General features: G+C 41.1%; 1 protein-coding gene across 1 annotated transcript in view; it reads left to right on the top strand.

The window, feature by feature from the left end:
• Positions 1-16,865, top strand: part of MRPS9 (mitochondrial ribosomal protein S9) — a 36,610-nt gene that overhangs the window by 10,689 nt on the left and 9,056 nt on the right. The window contains exons 3-5 of the mRNA XM_004006121.5: positions 2,368-2,430; positions 2,520-2,550; positions 9,804-9,883. Of these exons, the coding sequence (XP_004006170.1) occupies positions 2,368-2,430; positions 2,520-2,550; positions 9,804-9,883 (174 nt within the window). The remainder of the gene's footprint in view (positions 1-2,367; positions 2,431-2,519; positions 2,551-9,803; positions 9,884-16,865) is intronic.

The following is a 16,865-nucleotide window of genomic DNA, read 5'->3' as shown; positions in this document are numbered from 1 at the left end:
CTTTCTTTTTGATTCAGCCTATCAATTTTAAGTTTGGAGATATTTCAGTTATCCTAAATATTACGGATACAGAATTGCACTTGCATTTACTAATGAGTGTATTTGGGAATTAAAAGTTAAGTTCTGCATTAGTCGAGAAATTCAGGAAAAAAGCCAGCAAATTGATATATAATACTGCTGAAGTCTACCAATTACTTTTTAATTGGTATTATAGACCTCCTTCCGAAACCTGAGTGTTTTATTCTCCTAAGTGCGAATCTGCTGTGTGAAGTTTCTCTAATTGATTTGCTGTGCCCATTCCATTTGATGTATCATTTTTCACAATATTTCATAATTTGTGCTCACTTCTAATGAACAGAGTCGTTAGGACAGGCATGTCTAAGTACAACTGACAGCCAACATTAGGTGCCAGATGCAGTTTATAAAGCTGTGTAGCGCTGCCGAGAACAGTTTAAATAAATTAGCACCTGTACATTAGTCTCACTTGCTGGTAATTTATAAGCGAATCAGTAGAGATGACATGTAGGTAAGTCATTGATCACGTTAACAGCTGCAGACCCACTGCCCAGCTGGGATCCCTAATTAATAGGGATTGCAGTCCTGACCCAGGGCTTCCATGTCCCGGATGGCGTCTGCAGTCCTTTCATCCTTTGACATAAAGCCTGAGAATATATAGTTACATATTTAGCCTTCATGGGAGGGAACACTGCAGTCACCAGCATTCTCATGAAAATTTGAAGATGTAAGCAGCATGTTTACAAATGAGAAATACCTTACTTTACTCTGTGACATTTGGGTTTTTTTTTTTTACATTCTTTGGTTTTGGATTTAGATAAGCCATGCTGTAGTCTTATAAATTTCTAAAGGATTCTATGTTGTTGTTGTTCAGTTGCTGAGTCATGTCTGACTCTGCGACCCCATAGACTATCGCCTGGCAGGCTTCTCTGTCCATGGGATTCTCCAGGCAAGAATATTGGAATGGGTTGCCATGCCCTTCTCCAGGGGATCTTCCCGACGCAGAGAGCAAACCCAAGGCTCCCGCATTGCAGGCAGATTCTTTACCTCTGGGCCACCAGGGGAGGCCCTGGCGAACTCATCCACGTTGTCTTCTGGTGCCGCTTTGACTTCGCTTTCCACCTTTGGCTCTCTGACTCATCTGGAGTTTATTCAGATAATGTGGTGTCAGGTTTGGGTCCAGTTTTATCTTTTCCAATTGGCGACCACTTGTCTCAACATCATTTATGAAATAAAAAGTCCACCTTCTGCAGAGAAGGAGAGAGGAGCCCCTGGTTTTTTCAAAAAGAAAAAAGTTCACAAAAGTAGCACTCTGGTGTTTGACCTGAGTTTTGTTGTTGTTGTTGTTGTTTAGTGTTGGTTTTATTGCCAGAAGGCAGAATGAGTAAAACTTGACCCAGAGACATACCTAGGCTCCTTAATGTAATTGAATTTGCCCCACCCCACCCTACCCCAGAATTTATAGGCCCTGCTTCTAGGGACAGGATCTGGTCTAGCACATTTTCTTTAAAAATATATATATATTTCTTTGACTGCATCGAGCCTTGATTGTGGCATGTGGGATCCAGTTCCCTGACCAGAGATCAAACCCGGGCCCCTGCATTGGGAGCACAGAGTTTAGTCCCTGGACCCCCAGGGGAGTCTCCAGCATGTTTTCTGTGCAGAAGAAACAGGTTCTGAAAGAAGAGCGTGGGTGCTGCAAGGTGCTGCCAGTCCATCCGTAGCTCAGGGAGGGTGTAAGGTCCACAGGCTTTGCATCTGATGTGCAGCAGAGATGAAGACCCGTGCTCTTTGTGTTTGCTTTTCCTTTTGATTGTGAGGAGGGTGCTGGAGAAGACTGCAGGGGCTTACATGGTCCCTCTCAGGTTGGGGGCAGTACTGCCCCCAGGAGGTGAAGGGAAACGTGGGGGTGAGATTTGTCAAGAGCATTGGGTATGTTCCTGCCGGAGGTTTTGGGAGAAGGACCAGGGATGACAGAATGACCCGCTGTATGGGCGAAGTTAGCCTACAGGGCGGCCTCACGTTCAAAATGCCGAGAGCATCCCGATTGAGAAGCAGGCACTGAAGAGAACGCGCTTGGGAAAACATAGTTGAAGAGCCTCTCCCAAGTTCGAGGAAAAGTTCAGAGAGCTTCTGAAAACATCCAGGTGTCTCGGCAGTGGGGGATTGGGGCCTGCCCTTTGGGGAATGTATGTGTGGTGGTTTTATCAATTCACTTAAAAGACTACACAGTAAGATAATGCACGTGAAACCCTTGGTTCACTATCTGGCACGTGGTAAGCACTCAGTCACTATTAGTCATAAACGTGAACTTGGTTTTACAACCGGTGTTAATTTTGTGCGTCTTTTCAGAGGGCGATCACTTACCTTTTTCCCAGCGGTTTGTTTGAGAAGCGAGCCCGGCCCATAATGAAGGTAGTTCTCTTTATTAATACTTTTTACTAACTTCACTTAGCTTTATATGTTACAGTAATTACCTAATGTATTTTTAATTTATTTTACAGCATCCCGAAGAGATTTTTCCAAAACAGAGAGGTGAGTCTGTTCAAGAATAAAGTAGCTCTTAATTTCCGCAGTGCTGTTGCACATCCTCAGTCACCCAGGTGTGTGGAAGTCTGTGTCATGGTTGTCGTGAAAGAAGTCAGGAATATTTTATAACTAATGATGAATAACTGGAGTTTGCAGATTGTTCCCTTTTCACTAAATAACATTAAAATTAGATCAGGTTAGAGTTTACGCCGATACTGATGTCAGTTTATTTGCATTCTAATATGCCTTTTTGAGAAAGAATTGGGTATAGATCTGCTGGAGACAAACTCAGCTTTCTTAAGTATGAGAATTTTTTAATGTTCTTCATTTTATAAGCATATTATAAGCATAAATACAGATTTTTGGTCTTATTTATGTGATCTGTTGTTTCTGACGAGCAGTTAGCCATCACTGTTCTCTTGCCCCCTATCTTTATTTTCTTTTAAGATTTTCTCTTTATCTTTTAAATATGTCAACTGAAACCTTGGAGAAAGCATGGGGCAAGTTTTAAGGTCACCAGGAAATAGCATATATACTTTTTCTAGTTCAGATTAGAAGCTTCTTGGATAAGCTTGCAGGGGGAAGGTGGGTTGTCAGTTACTTTAAAAAGTATTAAAGCCAGAAATCATTTCTTGAAAACGTTTGAAATAGAGATTTGTATTCGGCAGACTTTTGCTGCAACCCTGGAGAGTTTTCCTTTGAGGATGTGTCTGTCCCTCCTTGTATCTTTCATGCACCTTTGCTGCTGATGTTTCATCACAGGTTTCAGTTTTGGTTTCCTTACAGTGGAGCAAAGAACTTAGACTTCCTTAAGAAATCTGAGTGAGCAATACTTCTATATTTCTGCAGATGTCCCCCCAACCACACTGAAGTTGAACAAACCTTTTTTTAAATTTTTTTCAGTAACTTGCCTTTGAATCTTTCTAAAGCATTCAACTTAGTCTTCAGAGAAGCAGATACTATCTTTTCTGTTTTCACCCATGTTTCATCTGTTTATAGAATACTGAATTCATGTAATTATAGGAGTAAGTACAATAGCTATAAACACATTTGGGAATAAACACAACTGACTCTTAGTGAGCGTGTGCGTCAGCAGTGAAAACGTGTGGAGATACTGGAGGGTCGCCTGCTGGCCACAGATGCTCAGTTTGTGGGTGGCATTAGAGTGTTTCAGAGCCAGTAAATTGATTGGTAAGAGAGTAGATATTTCTATTAAAAATCAATTTGTTCCAAATTGATGTTTTTGCTGAATGTTCACCTCTATTCAAAGTTAGGCATTCTTTCATTCTCTGCTTCACTGTTTTCAGGATAACTTTTATTTTGAATCCTGCTAGAGGTATTTTGAATCTTCTAATACGTATTTTCTGTCTTATATTTTCTGAACTCTTACATGTGGTTGATAATAAACTGTGACATCAATTTAATTAATAGCTTCTGGGAAGATAATAAATGAGGCTATATTAAGAATGTAAATCAAATTTAAAGACACAACTCAGCTTTCTAGAAATAAAACTGAAGGCATAGCACATAGTAGCTTACACTTAGAGCTTTTCTGTAGATGATCGTAATGCTAGTGATGTTCCCCCCTCTTTTAGCGGTTTTTCCATTTTTTCAGCCTCTCGGGCTCCTCACCTGTGTCTCTTCCTCTCTCTGTTCTACGTCTCTGTTGGTTGCCTCTCTTCTTGTGTATCTGCGCCTCTGAGCCTGGTCCTTTGATGTCACACCACCTTCTCAGTAGTAGGAAGTGTTTGCTACTGTCAGCTGGAATGTAACCAGTGAAATGTCCATGTGTCCCTGCAAAATGCCCATGTGTTATCCTGGAAACATGTCCGTGTTGATAGGATTTTCTTACATTTCAGTTAACTACATTTATCTGTGTTTGGGGGGCTCCCCTGGTGGCTCAGATGGTAAAGAATCCACCTGCAATGCAGGAAACCCAGGTTCGATCCCTGGGTTGGAAAAATCCCCTGGAGAAGGGCATGGCTACCCACTCCAGCATTCCCGGCCTGGAGTATTCCATGGACAGAGGAGCCTCGGCTACCTACAGTCCATGGGGTCGCAAAGAGTCAGACACAACTGAGCAAGTAATACTCACTTTCACTTCAGACACTGTACCTTTAGAATCAGCTAGAATTTGCCATCTGTCTGTTGACCTACTTACCAATTTTGCTATAGTTTGTAAATACAGAACAAATTGACTTTTATGTTAAAAAATACCATTGAATTTTAGATTTGAATAGATTATGGCACTTTCAGTGTGCTCCCATTCCCTTTATGGAAAGATGGAAGCTTCTAGATTGAGTTAACATAAAGTCCTGCTCTGCTGTTTAAAGCAAGTGATTAAAATATTATTGGGAAAAACAAAGATAGGTACCCGGTTGATGACAGAAAGCAAAGAGGAACACCTAATACCAGACAGAATGGAACTCAGGGAGCTTAGGGAATGGTTCAGTGAGACAGGAATGTTAATTTATATTGATAAAACCTAATATCCATTAAGTGGCTTTGACGACCATGAACCTTTTTGCACCAGGCATTTAGCATGGAAACATTTAAAGCAAAAAGCTGTTAACTAAGGCTCTAAAGAATTCGAGTAACACAGCATGATTTTATAGCCACAGATTGAAGTACAAAGAATACATTTTCTATGCAGATGCCACTGGAATATTAATAGAATTATGATGCAGTAGGTTGTAGAGAAAACCCAACAAATTATAGAAATAGAAATTATGTGGATTAGAACTGTAAAACTTTGGGATTAAAGTGAAATCAAAATTGAGATTACAGACTGTTCGAAAATATATGACAGTTCATATTAAACCCTTTGGGATATGGACAGTGTTTAACACAGAGGCAAATGTATTTATTAAGCATTGAGAAAGACTAGAAATAAAATGAACAGTAGTCAGTTCAAGAAGGCAGAGAAAGCATGAAAAGGATGATTGAATTAAAGACATTTAAAAGAAAGGGTAGGACAAATAGAACCAACTAACCCTTTGAACTTCCCTGGTGGCTCAGAGGTTAAAGCGTCTGCCTGGAATGCAGGAGACATGGGTTCAATCCCTGGGTTGGGAAGATCCCCTGGAGAAAGAAATGGCAACCCACTCCAGTACTCTTGCTTGAAGAATCCTATGGAGGGAGGAGCCTGGTGGGCTACAGTCCATGGGGTTGCAAAGAGTTGGACACGACTGGGCGACTTCACTCACTCAACCCTTTGAAAAACCAGTGAAATTGATCAAGTGCTAGCAAGTCTGGTGAATGGAAGAAGAAGACCTAAGAGGACAACATAATGTCCATCATGATATTCAGAGGGTATTTAAAAGTATAAAATTGTCATGGGTGACTTGATTCTAGTTGATTTGAAGTGTCCTGAATCACAACAGCTTTAGTAAGTAGAGAACTGTTGTTTTTCTTGTTTTCCAGTGTGGAAGATTAAATGCTGTCCACAACTCCTTTTGCTAAGGTTTCCCTGGTCATCTGTTGGTTGAATGCAGTCCATTTTCTAGTAGATTTTCCAAAAGGGCTCCCAGATACAAATTCTTACGTTTTTAAAATTGTTTCTTTATAGCTTTGATACTTGAAGGACAGCTTAGCTGAAGGAGAAAGTCTCTGGTTCACACTTCTTTTCTTGAGTTACTTGAAAATGCTGCTCCCTTGTTGCCTTGCTTTGCCTGTAGTTTTTGAGAAGTTTTGTGCGAGTCATCTTCCCCCGGTGGCCTAAAGGGTTTTTTGTCTATTTAGTAGCTTTATGAAAATATGGCATCCATTGATTATTATTGAGGGTTAGATTACAGTGGTGATAGTTCTTTCAAAAGGTAGATTCAAGTCCTTACATCCAGAAATAGTTCTCTAAACAGTTACAAATTTTAGTTCTGTTCCGCTTTTAATTCTTTTCCTTTGGACTGCAAGTATATAAGTGCTATTCCTTCCTTGGTTGCCTTCCAGATCAGTCACACCAACTCTGGCTCTGAACTTCTTTATCTCATTTTCATTTCTTTGGTTGTTTCCTTTTTTTTTATTTTTTTTTTAATATGTTTTAGTCTATTCTCTTTTAAGTTGCTTATGAGCTAGTCTACATTTCTCCCCTGAATTTAATCAAGCTGTCTCATTTCTTTGAGTTTTTTTGTCCATTCTGTTTTCAGTTTTGAGCTGTTGATTCAAAGTGTTCTCCGAAAACTCCAGATGTTTGCTTGACGATATTTAATTCAGTTCGGAGGGTTATGTTTGTTTCCTTGTTTTACCAGAAGTTTCCTTCAGTTTACCTTGTTTTGGTGAAGATGAATTTTCATCAGCAGAGCATTTGGATTATCCTCAAAATAAAAATTTTTTTTTAATTTAAAATTTTAAAAATTATTTATTTTATTTATTCATTTATGGCTGTGTTGGGTCTTTGCTGCTGCGTGGACTTTCTCTAGTTGCAGCAAGTAGGGGCTACTCTCTACTTATGGTACGCAGGCTTCTCATTGCAGCGGCTTCTCCATGGGGCTCAAAGCTCTTGCAAGGTGGGGGCGGGGCACAGACATTCCGTCTGCAGCAGGTGTGTGATGTGAATGCAGCTGGATGCCATTTGTATTTTTTATATGTGTTTTAAGTATTGCTCATTTATTCTCATAATCCTCGTGATTATTTTGTGGTTTTCTTTCTTTCTTTCTTTTTTTTTTTTTCCACAAATGAGCAGCCTGACTCACAAAAGAGTTAATAACCCAGTTAAGGTCACAACTATTAAGTAAAGAAGCTAAAAAACAAACCAAGGAAGTGTGACTTTGCAGCCTAAGTTCTTTCAATTACACACTCTCTAATAGAGGGACAAATATTTGCGTAGGTCATGAGATGCCACTTGTACTTATAAACATATACAACAAGCATCTCTGTCTCAGAAGGTGGGCATATGTAACTGCAGTGAAGGCATCGAGAGCAGTAATCTCTAAGCTTGCTTCTGTTGAGGGGATTCTAATATCTGAAAGATTATAAAGAAAAGAAGAGTGGGCCAAATCCGTGCTCAGAGGGAAATCTGTAGCACTGAATGCATGTATTAGAAAAGAAGGAAAATCTAAATTCAGTTATCTAAACATCCATCTGAGGAAAGTAGAAAAAGAAGAGCAAGTTAAATCAGAGTAAGCAGAAGAAAAGAGACATTAAAAGGTAGAAGAGAAGTCAGTGAAATTGAGAAAAAGGAAATTACGGGAGAAAATGAACAAAACCAAAAGTTGGTTCTTTGAGAAGATAGTAAAACTGATCATCTCCTAGCCAGGTATAGCTGAAAAAAAGGAGAGAGGACACAATACTGTTATTAGCAAAGGAAGGGGGCAGCGATTCTGGTGCTGGGACATTAAAAGTATAATCAAGGAATACTGTGAACAGCTCTGTGCCCACCCGCTTGATAACCCAGATGAAATGGGCCAGTTCACTGAAAGGCCATCTGCTGAGATTTGAGCATGAGGAAGTAGACAGTGTGAATAGGCCTGCATCTATTAGAGAAACTGAACCAGTACTGAGCAACCTAGAAGACTTGGGTTTGCCCCTAGCTTTTTAGATACAATGCTGAAGGCATGGTTCATGACAGAATTGATGAATTGGATATCATTACAGTTAAAATTTTCTGCTCTATGAGCAACATGGTCAGGAGAATGAAAAAAACAAGCCATAGGACGGTAGAAAAATATTTAGAAAAGACACATCTGATAAAGGACTGTTACCTAAAATGTATGGAGAACTCGTAAAACTCAACAATAAGAAAACAACCACCTGATTTAAAAATGAGCCAGAGACTGTAGCACACATCACCGGAGAACATACTCAGATGGTGGAAAAAAGCGGATGAAAAGATGCTTCAGGAAGATACAAACTAAAGCAACAGTGAGATACCAGTACATACCTGTTTTCCACCATTTGTTATAAAATGGCCTTCATTTTAAGTGTATTCACTTAAACTGGCCTGTGTATAATCCAGTTATCCCAGAAGAGGAAGATACCCTACATGCTGTATAGCTGATATTTCAAACCAAAAAAGCATATTATTTTTTTTAAAAACTGATGGAGTAATGACCCTCTTTGTTGGACAGAATAGGGGGTACTTGGATTTCTGCCTCACAGATGTATTAATAAATTGCATGTTGATTAAATTTCTGATCAGGAAAACATACAAAAATTCCAGAAGATAGTATATAGGAAAATAGTTTTTAGACAGCCCAGAGTCTTAGAGCAGGTTTTCTCAAAGAGGATGGTATTGCCCCCAAGAGAGTGTAAATTGGTTCATAGGAGGCAAAAAAAATCTTAGCTGTTACTATGTTTGTGGCCCTGGAAAGGGCCACAGTGCATGTCAGCAGATATTCAGTGTATCTACAGTGTTCAGCTTTCCTGGGGAGACAGGCGATGAGGGAGAAAGGGTCTAGTAAGGGCTCCTTAGTAAGGGTCATAATGAAAAAGCAGTTGAGAAGCACCGCCATGAAGGAGCAGGGCAGAGTCCCCTGCCACGCTGTACATATCTTAACTGTGAAGGACACCCCAGACAAGGTCGGAAGGCAGGCAGATGGGGAGAAAAGCATTACAACCCGTGCAATAGTGTAACCTCCGTGTTCGGAGTTCTTGCCAGTGGTTAGCAGAGTAACGTTGCCGCGCAAATACAAGCACGTGGAGTTAGTGTTGGCTTCCTCTACTGCTGCGACGCCATTTCTCAGCTTGTTTGCTGTTTATCAGATGTGAACGATTATCTGTATTTCAAAAGGAAGCACACATAACATCTGTGGGGCCCCTTCTACTTTAGACTTCTTAAACTCTCGGAGGTATGTCACCACAGAGTTGAAACAAGCAGTGGCGCAGACAAATCTGTTCTGTTCTCTTCTGTGTTATATTTTCCTGATTGTGTTACATTTGACTGTATCGCTGTTCCTTTTCAAGAATATGGGAGTGCATTATATTAATAACCAAACATAAATTGTTTTGTTCTAGCAAGAAAATACTGGTATTTTGTGTGTTAATTTAAAACAAATTATGGAAACCCTTATGGTGAAATGTTTAGGAATGTTTTATCGAATATAAACATTGTTTTGTATCAACAGGTATGAAATATTAAATATCCTAAGTTTAGGTTAAACCTGCCAAACTCAACTTTAATTATTAATGCTTTTTTTGTTATTTTAAAAGTTAATCAGAATTAAAAGCATGTCTTATTGCAGAATTATAAAACCGCAATTAAATGCAGGCTATTTGGTCTCTGTATTTTTATTTTTGCTTATTTGTTTTCATTTGGTTTTTATTAGCTATCCAGTGGGGAGAAGATGGCCGCCCATTTCATTTTCTCTTTTATACTGGCAAACAGTCATACTACTCATTAATGCATGTAAGTATATCACATTTATGGTAAATAATATGAGCTGTTAACTACGTAACTAATGATACCAGGGATTTTGCTCAGCTTCAGAATTTACCTAGTACGTTTCATAATGGACAAAAAGTAAGACTTCTGGAGGTAAGACAGTATGTTAAAAGGCTTTATATCTTATTAATTTATTTTTGCTAAAGGTAAACACGAGAGAGTTTATGTCAGAATGGCTTGTCCTTAAAACACTTTTACTTCTAAAGGTCGTGTTGAGAGAGAGATGCTCAGGTCAGTATCCAGGTGTGGGTGTGCATCACAGGGCCAGAATCAGGAAAGACACCATCAGGGTGATGGGGCGCTCACTCACCTGGAAAGAGGCAAAGTCCTTCCCTCTCGTTGTTGTTCAGTCGCTGAGTCATCTCATCCTCTGTGCCCCTCTTCTCCTTCTACCCTCCATCTTTCCCAGTATCAGGATCTTTTCCAATGAGTCAGCTTTTTGCATCAAGTGGCTGGAGTTTTGGAACTTCCACGTCGGTCCTTCCAGTGAACACCCAGGACCCATTTCCTTTAGAATGGACTGGTTGGATCTCCTTGCAGTCCAAGGGACTCTCAAGAGTCTTCTCCAGCACCACAGTTCGAAAGCATCAGTTCTTCAGTGCTCAGCCTTCTTTATGGTCCAGCTCTCATACCTGACTACTGGAAAAACCGTAGCTTTGACTGTACAGACCTTTGTTGGCAAAGGGATGTCTCTGCTTTTCATATGCTGCCTAGGTTTGTCATAGCTTTCCTTTTGAGGAGCAAGCGTCTTTTAATTTCATGGCTGTCGTCGCTGTCTGCAGTGATTCTGGAAAAGAAAATATGTCACTGCTTCCGCTGTTTCCCCATCTACTTGCCATGAAATGATTACTTATTCAAATACAACTTGCTTTTCATAGGCCACCACAGTGTATGAGGTTAGAATCAGGGTCTAGAGGACCCACAAAGAAGTGATTTCACTACATTTTGACCCCCCACTGCATTTGCCTGTCCTGGGAACAGGTTGTATTTTTCTTTCAGAGCCCAGGTGTTTGATGGTGTACACACTGGGGCATCTCCTACAGTTACTGTGACAAAAGGCTGGATGCTAATACCCAGTTTTAAACAACAGAACCCGCTTCATCTTTAGAACACGGTGTCAAGTTTTATTTTATTCATAGTATGTATGATTTCTCCCAGTTAACAGAAACAGTCTCCAGGCCTCCGTGGCCCTAGTGCACTCTGAGGCAGCTTGGCCCGCATGCACATGGGTACTCTGCTTTGTCAAGCTGGCTGGTGTTTGCGCTCTGCAAAGCCAGAGGATAGAATCCCCAGTTGTCAAGAGCATTTATTTCTTGGGGAGGGGCGTGGAAAAAAAGAAAACCTTCCTTTCACTTTCTGTTGACCTTGGGCAAATGAGCTTCTTGCCCAGCAGAAACGAAATGAATGATGGATGCGGAGGGCATCTTTGCTGAGTAATGGAGCCGGCCGAGCTCTCCGCCCAGGCTCTCCGCACCGCCTGCGGCCGCCCGGGGACCCCTGCCGCTCATTTAAATAGGTATGTCAAATCTGCCTCCCGACGCCGCTGGTTTGATCTGTGGTAATATTTGTGAAGGTTCCATATGGACTCGAGCCCCCTGCAGAGCTCAGAAATAATGTACAACGCTTCATGGTACAGACGCAAATTCCCCCTGAAAAGGGGCGCAGTGCGCGCAGTAGCTGTCGGAGAGGTGATGGAGCTGGCGCGCTCGGCTGTCAGCTTGTTACACGGATGGCTTGCACGCAGCGAAGCTGTGGAAAATCTGTGCCTTTTAACTTTTCTACTTAATCACGGTTGTAGCATTGCCTTTAGACTGTATGCTACATTAATTCTCTTCCTGCCTTCTGCCTTTCATCCCAAGTTTCACGGGAAAAAGTAAAGCGCGCGGGTCGTGGAGAGGAGCCTTATCAAACAGCTGTCACCCGACAGGCCATTTGCATTTGTCTGGGCTGAAACCGAGCAACCTCAGGGCACGGTATTCGGTTGCATTCCATCATAATGAAGAAATTACACATCGGAGAAGAGGCCTAACTTTATATGTTTTTAATAGGGATCGCTCAAGAATCTGGTCGGTTTCTCAGCCGATCAGATACTACCCCAGTCTAAACTCAAATGTCAGATTACACTCAGTTTATCAACGGTCTTCCTTTATGCATCATAGTTTCGTTACATACAGGAGGGTTCTTCGGGCTTCTACATTTTAGATGAATCTAGTAATTTTGGTCTGTCTTAAAAGTCTGTTGCGTGTTTTGACCCCCAAACACTACGGGTTTGGTATTTGTTTTTGTTGTCCATCAGAACAGTTTACACCTGTGAATTACAGATGTTTTGGTTAAATTTGAGCATCTTAATTCAGATAATTAATAAAACTCTGTATTTTCAAAAAAATGCACCTTATGAAATTTTAAACTAATTGTATGTATAGAAAAAAGGATAGGAGTTTCCCTAAGTGCATACCAAGCGCTGGCACCTCATGCAGGGCAGATGTTGTTAATCACAGTTGTGGTCCTTGCCGGGCCGGTGTGGGTCTGCGTTATGCGAGAAGCTGCTTGTAACCCTGAACCGTGTTATGTGACTAAACCCTCCCTGTTTGTGGTGAATCAGGCATCACATGTGATATAAGACAGTATACCTCGAAGCTGCTCCCTGTGTTGCTCTGCCCTCTCTTGGTGGGGGAAGGGAGTCCCCCCACTACCATCCACCACAGCCCAGGGCATCGAACCCCCAAAGACTGACAGGTGGGTGGGAAGTGAGTCACTGTTGTCACCGTCTCTTTCTGTCGATGTCATTTCTTTCCGTGTGGCAGGGTGAAAGACTCTGAGCCAGACTCTGATTCTCCCATGTCCTGGGCCGTCTGTGATGGTGTGAGCCGTGGGCATCCTCGGCCAGGCTTTTTGGCAGAAGAGCACCAATCCCAAGCCTGTGTGCAGCTCTGCCGGGGGCCCTCTGTGGCATCTGTTCACCTGTAATGATGTCGGAGCCGCTTTCCTGTGTCTGATCACTGCCTGCCTGTTAAAGTTATACAACACGGGCCTGCTGCAGCTTTCAGTTGAGGATGAGATGTAAAGCTTTAGTGAGCACTGTTTCCCACTGGCCTGAAGTTAGTCCATCCGGTTCTTTTGTGGAGAAGTGGGGGGAGTTTTGAGGGAAGCAGAGGATTCTCAGAAAGAAGCAGCTCATCGTTTTGCCCGGAAGTGAAACTGCTGGGAGAATGTAAGGTGTGGGAGCACGTCCTGGTCCTTGGGGGTTGCACCCTGAGTGTGTTAGACCCTGAGTGAGCGTGTTATCCCTGAGTGTGTTCCACCCTCAGAGTTCACAGGCACGTTGGCTGGAACTCCCTCCTGTGGGCACAGCCGCACACCTGTCTCCAGGTTCCTGGGAAAGTCGATAAAAACCATCTATTTTACAAAAGAGTGAGTAAGATGTACATATGTAGTGAATGAAGTGTGAAACACGACTAACAAGTACATTCTTAAACAGTAAAGGTCGTTTTAAGTAAGAGGAAATGGGAGCCTTATGGTTTCTCAAAGGATCACTGCGGAGGATTAAGGGGCTCCATGCTGGACAGTCCTGCTCATCTGTCTTTTTTACCCAAAGTAGATGACTTTCCATCTCCTTAATAGCCACTTACTAGTAGAATTTGTGTACTTCTCAGACATGGTTTAAGCTTTCAGGAGCAGAATGAAAAAAGATAGTAAAGGAAGTGACCTGAAACCTCTCCACCCAGAACACCTTTTCACATCCCATGAAACCAGAGCTCAGGAAAGGGTGTGAAACACTTCGAAAACACTGTAAGCTGTCAGAAACATCCAGCATTTATTGAAATTATCCATCAGCTCGCCCTACCACAACCTTTAAGATAAGGTTCTTCATCTCTAAAGGCTACACTGGGAATTTAGAAACCTCATTTATATTTCATGACTTGTCTTACAGTAAACATTGGAGTATTGCCAGAATATTTCTATAATTCAAAGCAAGTATATGGCCACAGATGAAATTTTTACCCAAAGAAGGGTCAAATTAAGGAATAAGTAGATTATTATATACTTAAACTATTCTACCCAATTGGGGAGAAAGTTTAAAATGTGGAAAAAAAAGAGAAAGTGATTCTAATCCTGATCGTGTAGGTATAAACAGGATTCATTTGCCTAGCTCATGTAGAAATTCTCCAGTTTATTTTAAGTGACTTAAATAACTTCTGGGTTCACACAGCAGCCCCAGAGGGCTGTGTATGCCCACTTATGGTGCTGCAGACCCAACTAACGGAAGTTCTAGGGACCTGGCACCCCAGAGTTCTTCCTTGGTTTCCATCCTCCCTGTCACCTGGTAGTGCATGTTCAAAACTTGTGAAGCAGCACTTCTTAGAAATGGACTTAAAGCAGCGACCCTTCCCACAGTGAGGTATTGGAGAATTCTGCTTTGCAACTGCACTCAGGGCTTCCTTTTAGAAAGCTGCAGACCAGGCTGGCATGCATCTGCGTGCTGTCCTCAGTCCTTCTTGGCCTGCATCTGTGCGTGCTGCGTCGCTTCAGCTGTGGCCAGCTCCGTGCGACCTTTCGGACTGCATGTAGCCCACCAGGCTCCGCTGTCCATGGGATTCTCCAGGCAAGAATAGTGGAGAGTTCCTTTGGTAACTAATTCAGTAACAGAATCTGCTGTTCTGGAAGTATCCTTAATATACATTTTCCTCACATGTGAATAATTACTGTTGTGGAGCTTGTATGTTCTAAGTGTAACAATTAGGAAAATCAATTTTTAGAAACCGATTCAATTTACTGCCTCTGTTGATTTCAATCAGATCACTTCTTTTATAATGATAAGATTATTTTTCTAAGTATATGATGGAGCTTTAGGTAGTGAAAATGTATGGGATCGAGTCACAAGTACTCCTGTGTAATTACTCCTGGTGTGTACTTTCCCAGAGGACTTGTCTCCATGACCTATATGTGAGACTGTTTTGTTTGTGCTGAATAGCATTACATGAAGTGTACCTGTGTAGCATACTGTGTTCATGAAGTGATAGTCATGGTCTCCTGTGGAAATATGTCTCTTGGAACTCTAGATAAATAGCATGATGAAATCCATGAGAAATGAATTATATTACATTTATTTCAGTTGGTTTTGTATATGCCAGTAGCCAAAAAATTTTGAGAAGATTGTTATTTAGGAAATTTATTTTCTGTGATTTTCTTTTTCCCAACAAACATTTTAAAATCTCAACTGTATTGAACTAGTATCTAAGATGATAATTACTGTTAGTTGTATATATTTTGTATATCAAAAAATATATATATACAGACTTTTTCTGTACCACCCTCCTAAGAAACGTTATTTGTTTGCCCTTCCTAAAATTGGAACTTCTACATGACTAATAAACCAAAACAGATTTGCGAAGACTAAAATCAGGTTTCTTTAGACTAAAAATCGTATTGCTCATGCTGTTGGAAGAGTTTAGTTTAAGCATTTCTTTTTTGCACCCTGAGCATCTGGTATTTTCAAATTAGGCACCTTCTAAATGCGACTCATACATTATGGAAATCTGATGACATGAGGGGTGGATAGACTGGCTTTGATTTTATGAAATATTAATCATAGCTGTGATTAATGATTCAGCATTTCACATCTGGGTTATTCCTGTCATATTTGAAAATTATACTATTAAATACAGTATATAAACTTAGCGTAGCTGGGGTCACAGCTAATCCTCTAGCGCCCCTTAAAAATTAAGTGGAAATTGAACAATAGACCAGAAGCCAGTCCTGATAATCTGTGATGTTGACAGTGCCTGGCGTATTTTATACTCTCGAGGATTTTCTGATGTAAATTAGTACACACACCTCTTCAGGGAGCTGAAGCTGTAGGGTGTACTTTCCAGACGACTCTTGTCTCAGAGTAGCCAGGACAGACTCTGAAGAGCGGGTTTATTATTTAGAAGAGAAAGAAAGGTAGAAACTGCGTGCACATAAAATGGTTTCACGTATTTGACACCCAAACACCATACCTCACCCCTGTGTCCTTTTTTGGCCATTGCTATAGGCCAGGCACTGTGCCAAGTACTTTACATATATTTTCCTAAATATTTAGAGAACTGAATGAAGGGCTTTAATGTGAACATTATATAACTTGATGGATCACAACTGTCAAAGCACATCTGAGCCACCAGGGAAACTCCATAAATGATTAGAACTTAGCATATTCGAAATTTGACGTGTACCTTCATGGGTGGTTTTTCTCATTTTCGATGTTTTTTCTGGTGATTTTACATACACTATGCATTTTTGTGAAACTAAATATGAACTGCAGAAGATAATAGCAGAGTGAAAAGCTTAAGAAAAATGTGGCCTTAATGTAAAAATTGCTCAGAAGTCACCGGCAAACGATAACAGCTTTAGCAGCCCAAACTTTGACTTGAAACTTACCTATGAAGCAGGTCAACTATTTTTGTTTTTGTTGCCTTGGTTATTCCAGAAAATTAAATAGATCTTTAACAAGCTGGGTGTGTTAGTCGCTCAGTCGTGTTCAGCTCTTTGTGACTGCATGGACCGCAGCACGCCAGGCTTCCCTGTGTCTCACCGTCTCGCAGAGCTTGCTCAGACTCAGGTCCGTTGAGTCAGGGATGCCATCTGAACATCTCATCCTCTGTTGTCCCCTTCTTTTCCTGCCTTCAGTCTTTCCCAGCATCAGGGTCTTTTCCAGTGAGTTGGCTCTTCGCATCAGGCGGCCAAAGTATTGGAGCTTCAGCATCAGTCTTTGCAATGAATATTCAGGGTTTATTTCCTTTAGGATTGACGGGTTTGATCTTGCTGTCCAAGTTGTAGAGGTAGTTATTTTTAATCTGGACAACTGAATTGAATTAACCTAATTTCTTTCCATAGTTCCGGTGTGTAAACCTAGACCTCAGTGTACATTACTCCAGGGCATGGTTCTAATAGATCTGTGAGCCCATGT

This window comes from Ovis aries, chromosome 3 (assembly GCF_016772045.2).
Source record: "Ovis aries strain OAR_USU_Benz2616 breed Rambouillet chromosome 3, ARS-UI_Ramb_v3.0, whole genome shotgun sequence".
In the NCBI taxonomy this organism is placed as follows: Eukaryota; Metazoa; Chordata; class Mammalia; order Artiodactyla; family Bovidae; genus Ovis; species Ovis aries.
This window is presented reverse-complemented; position numbering and strand designations above follow the sequence as displayed.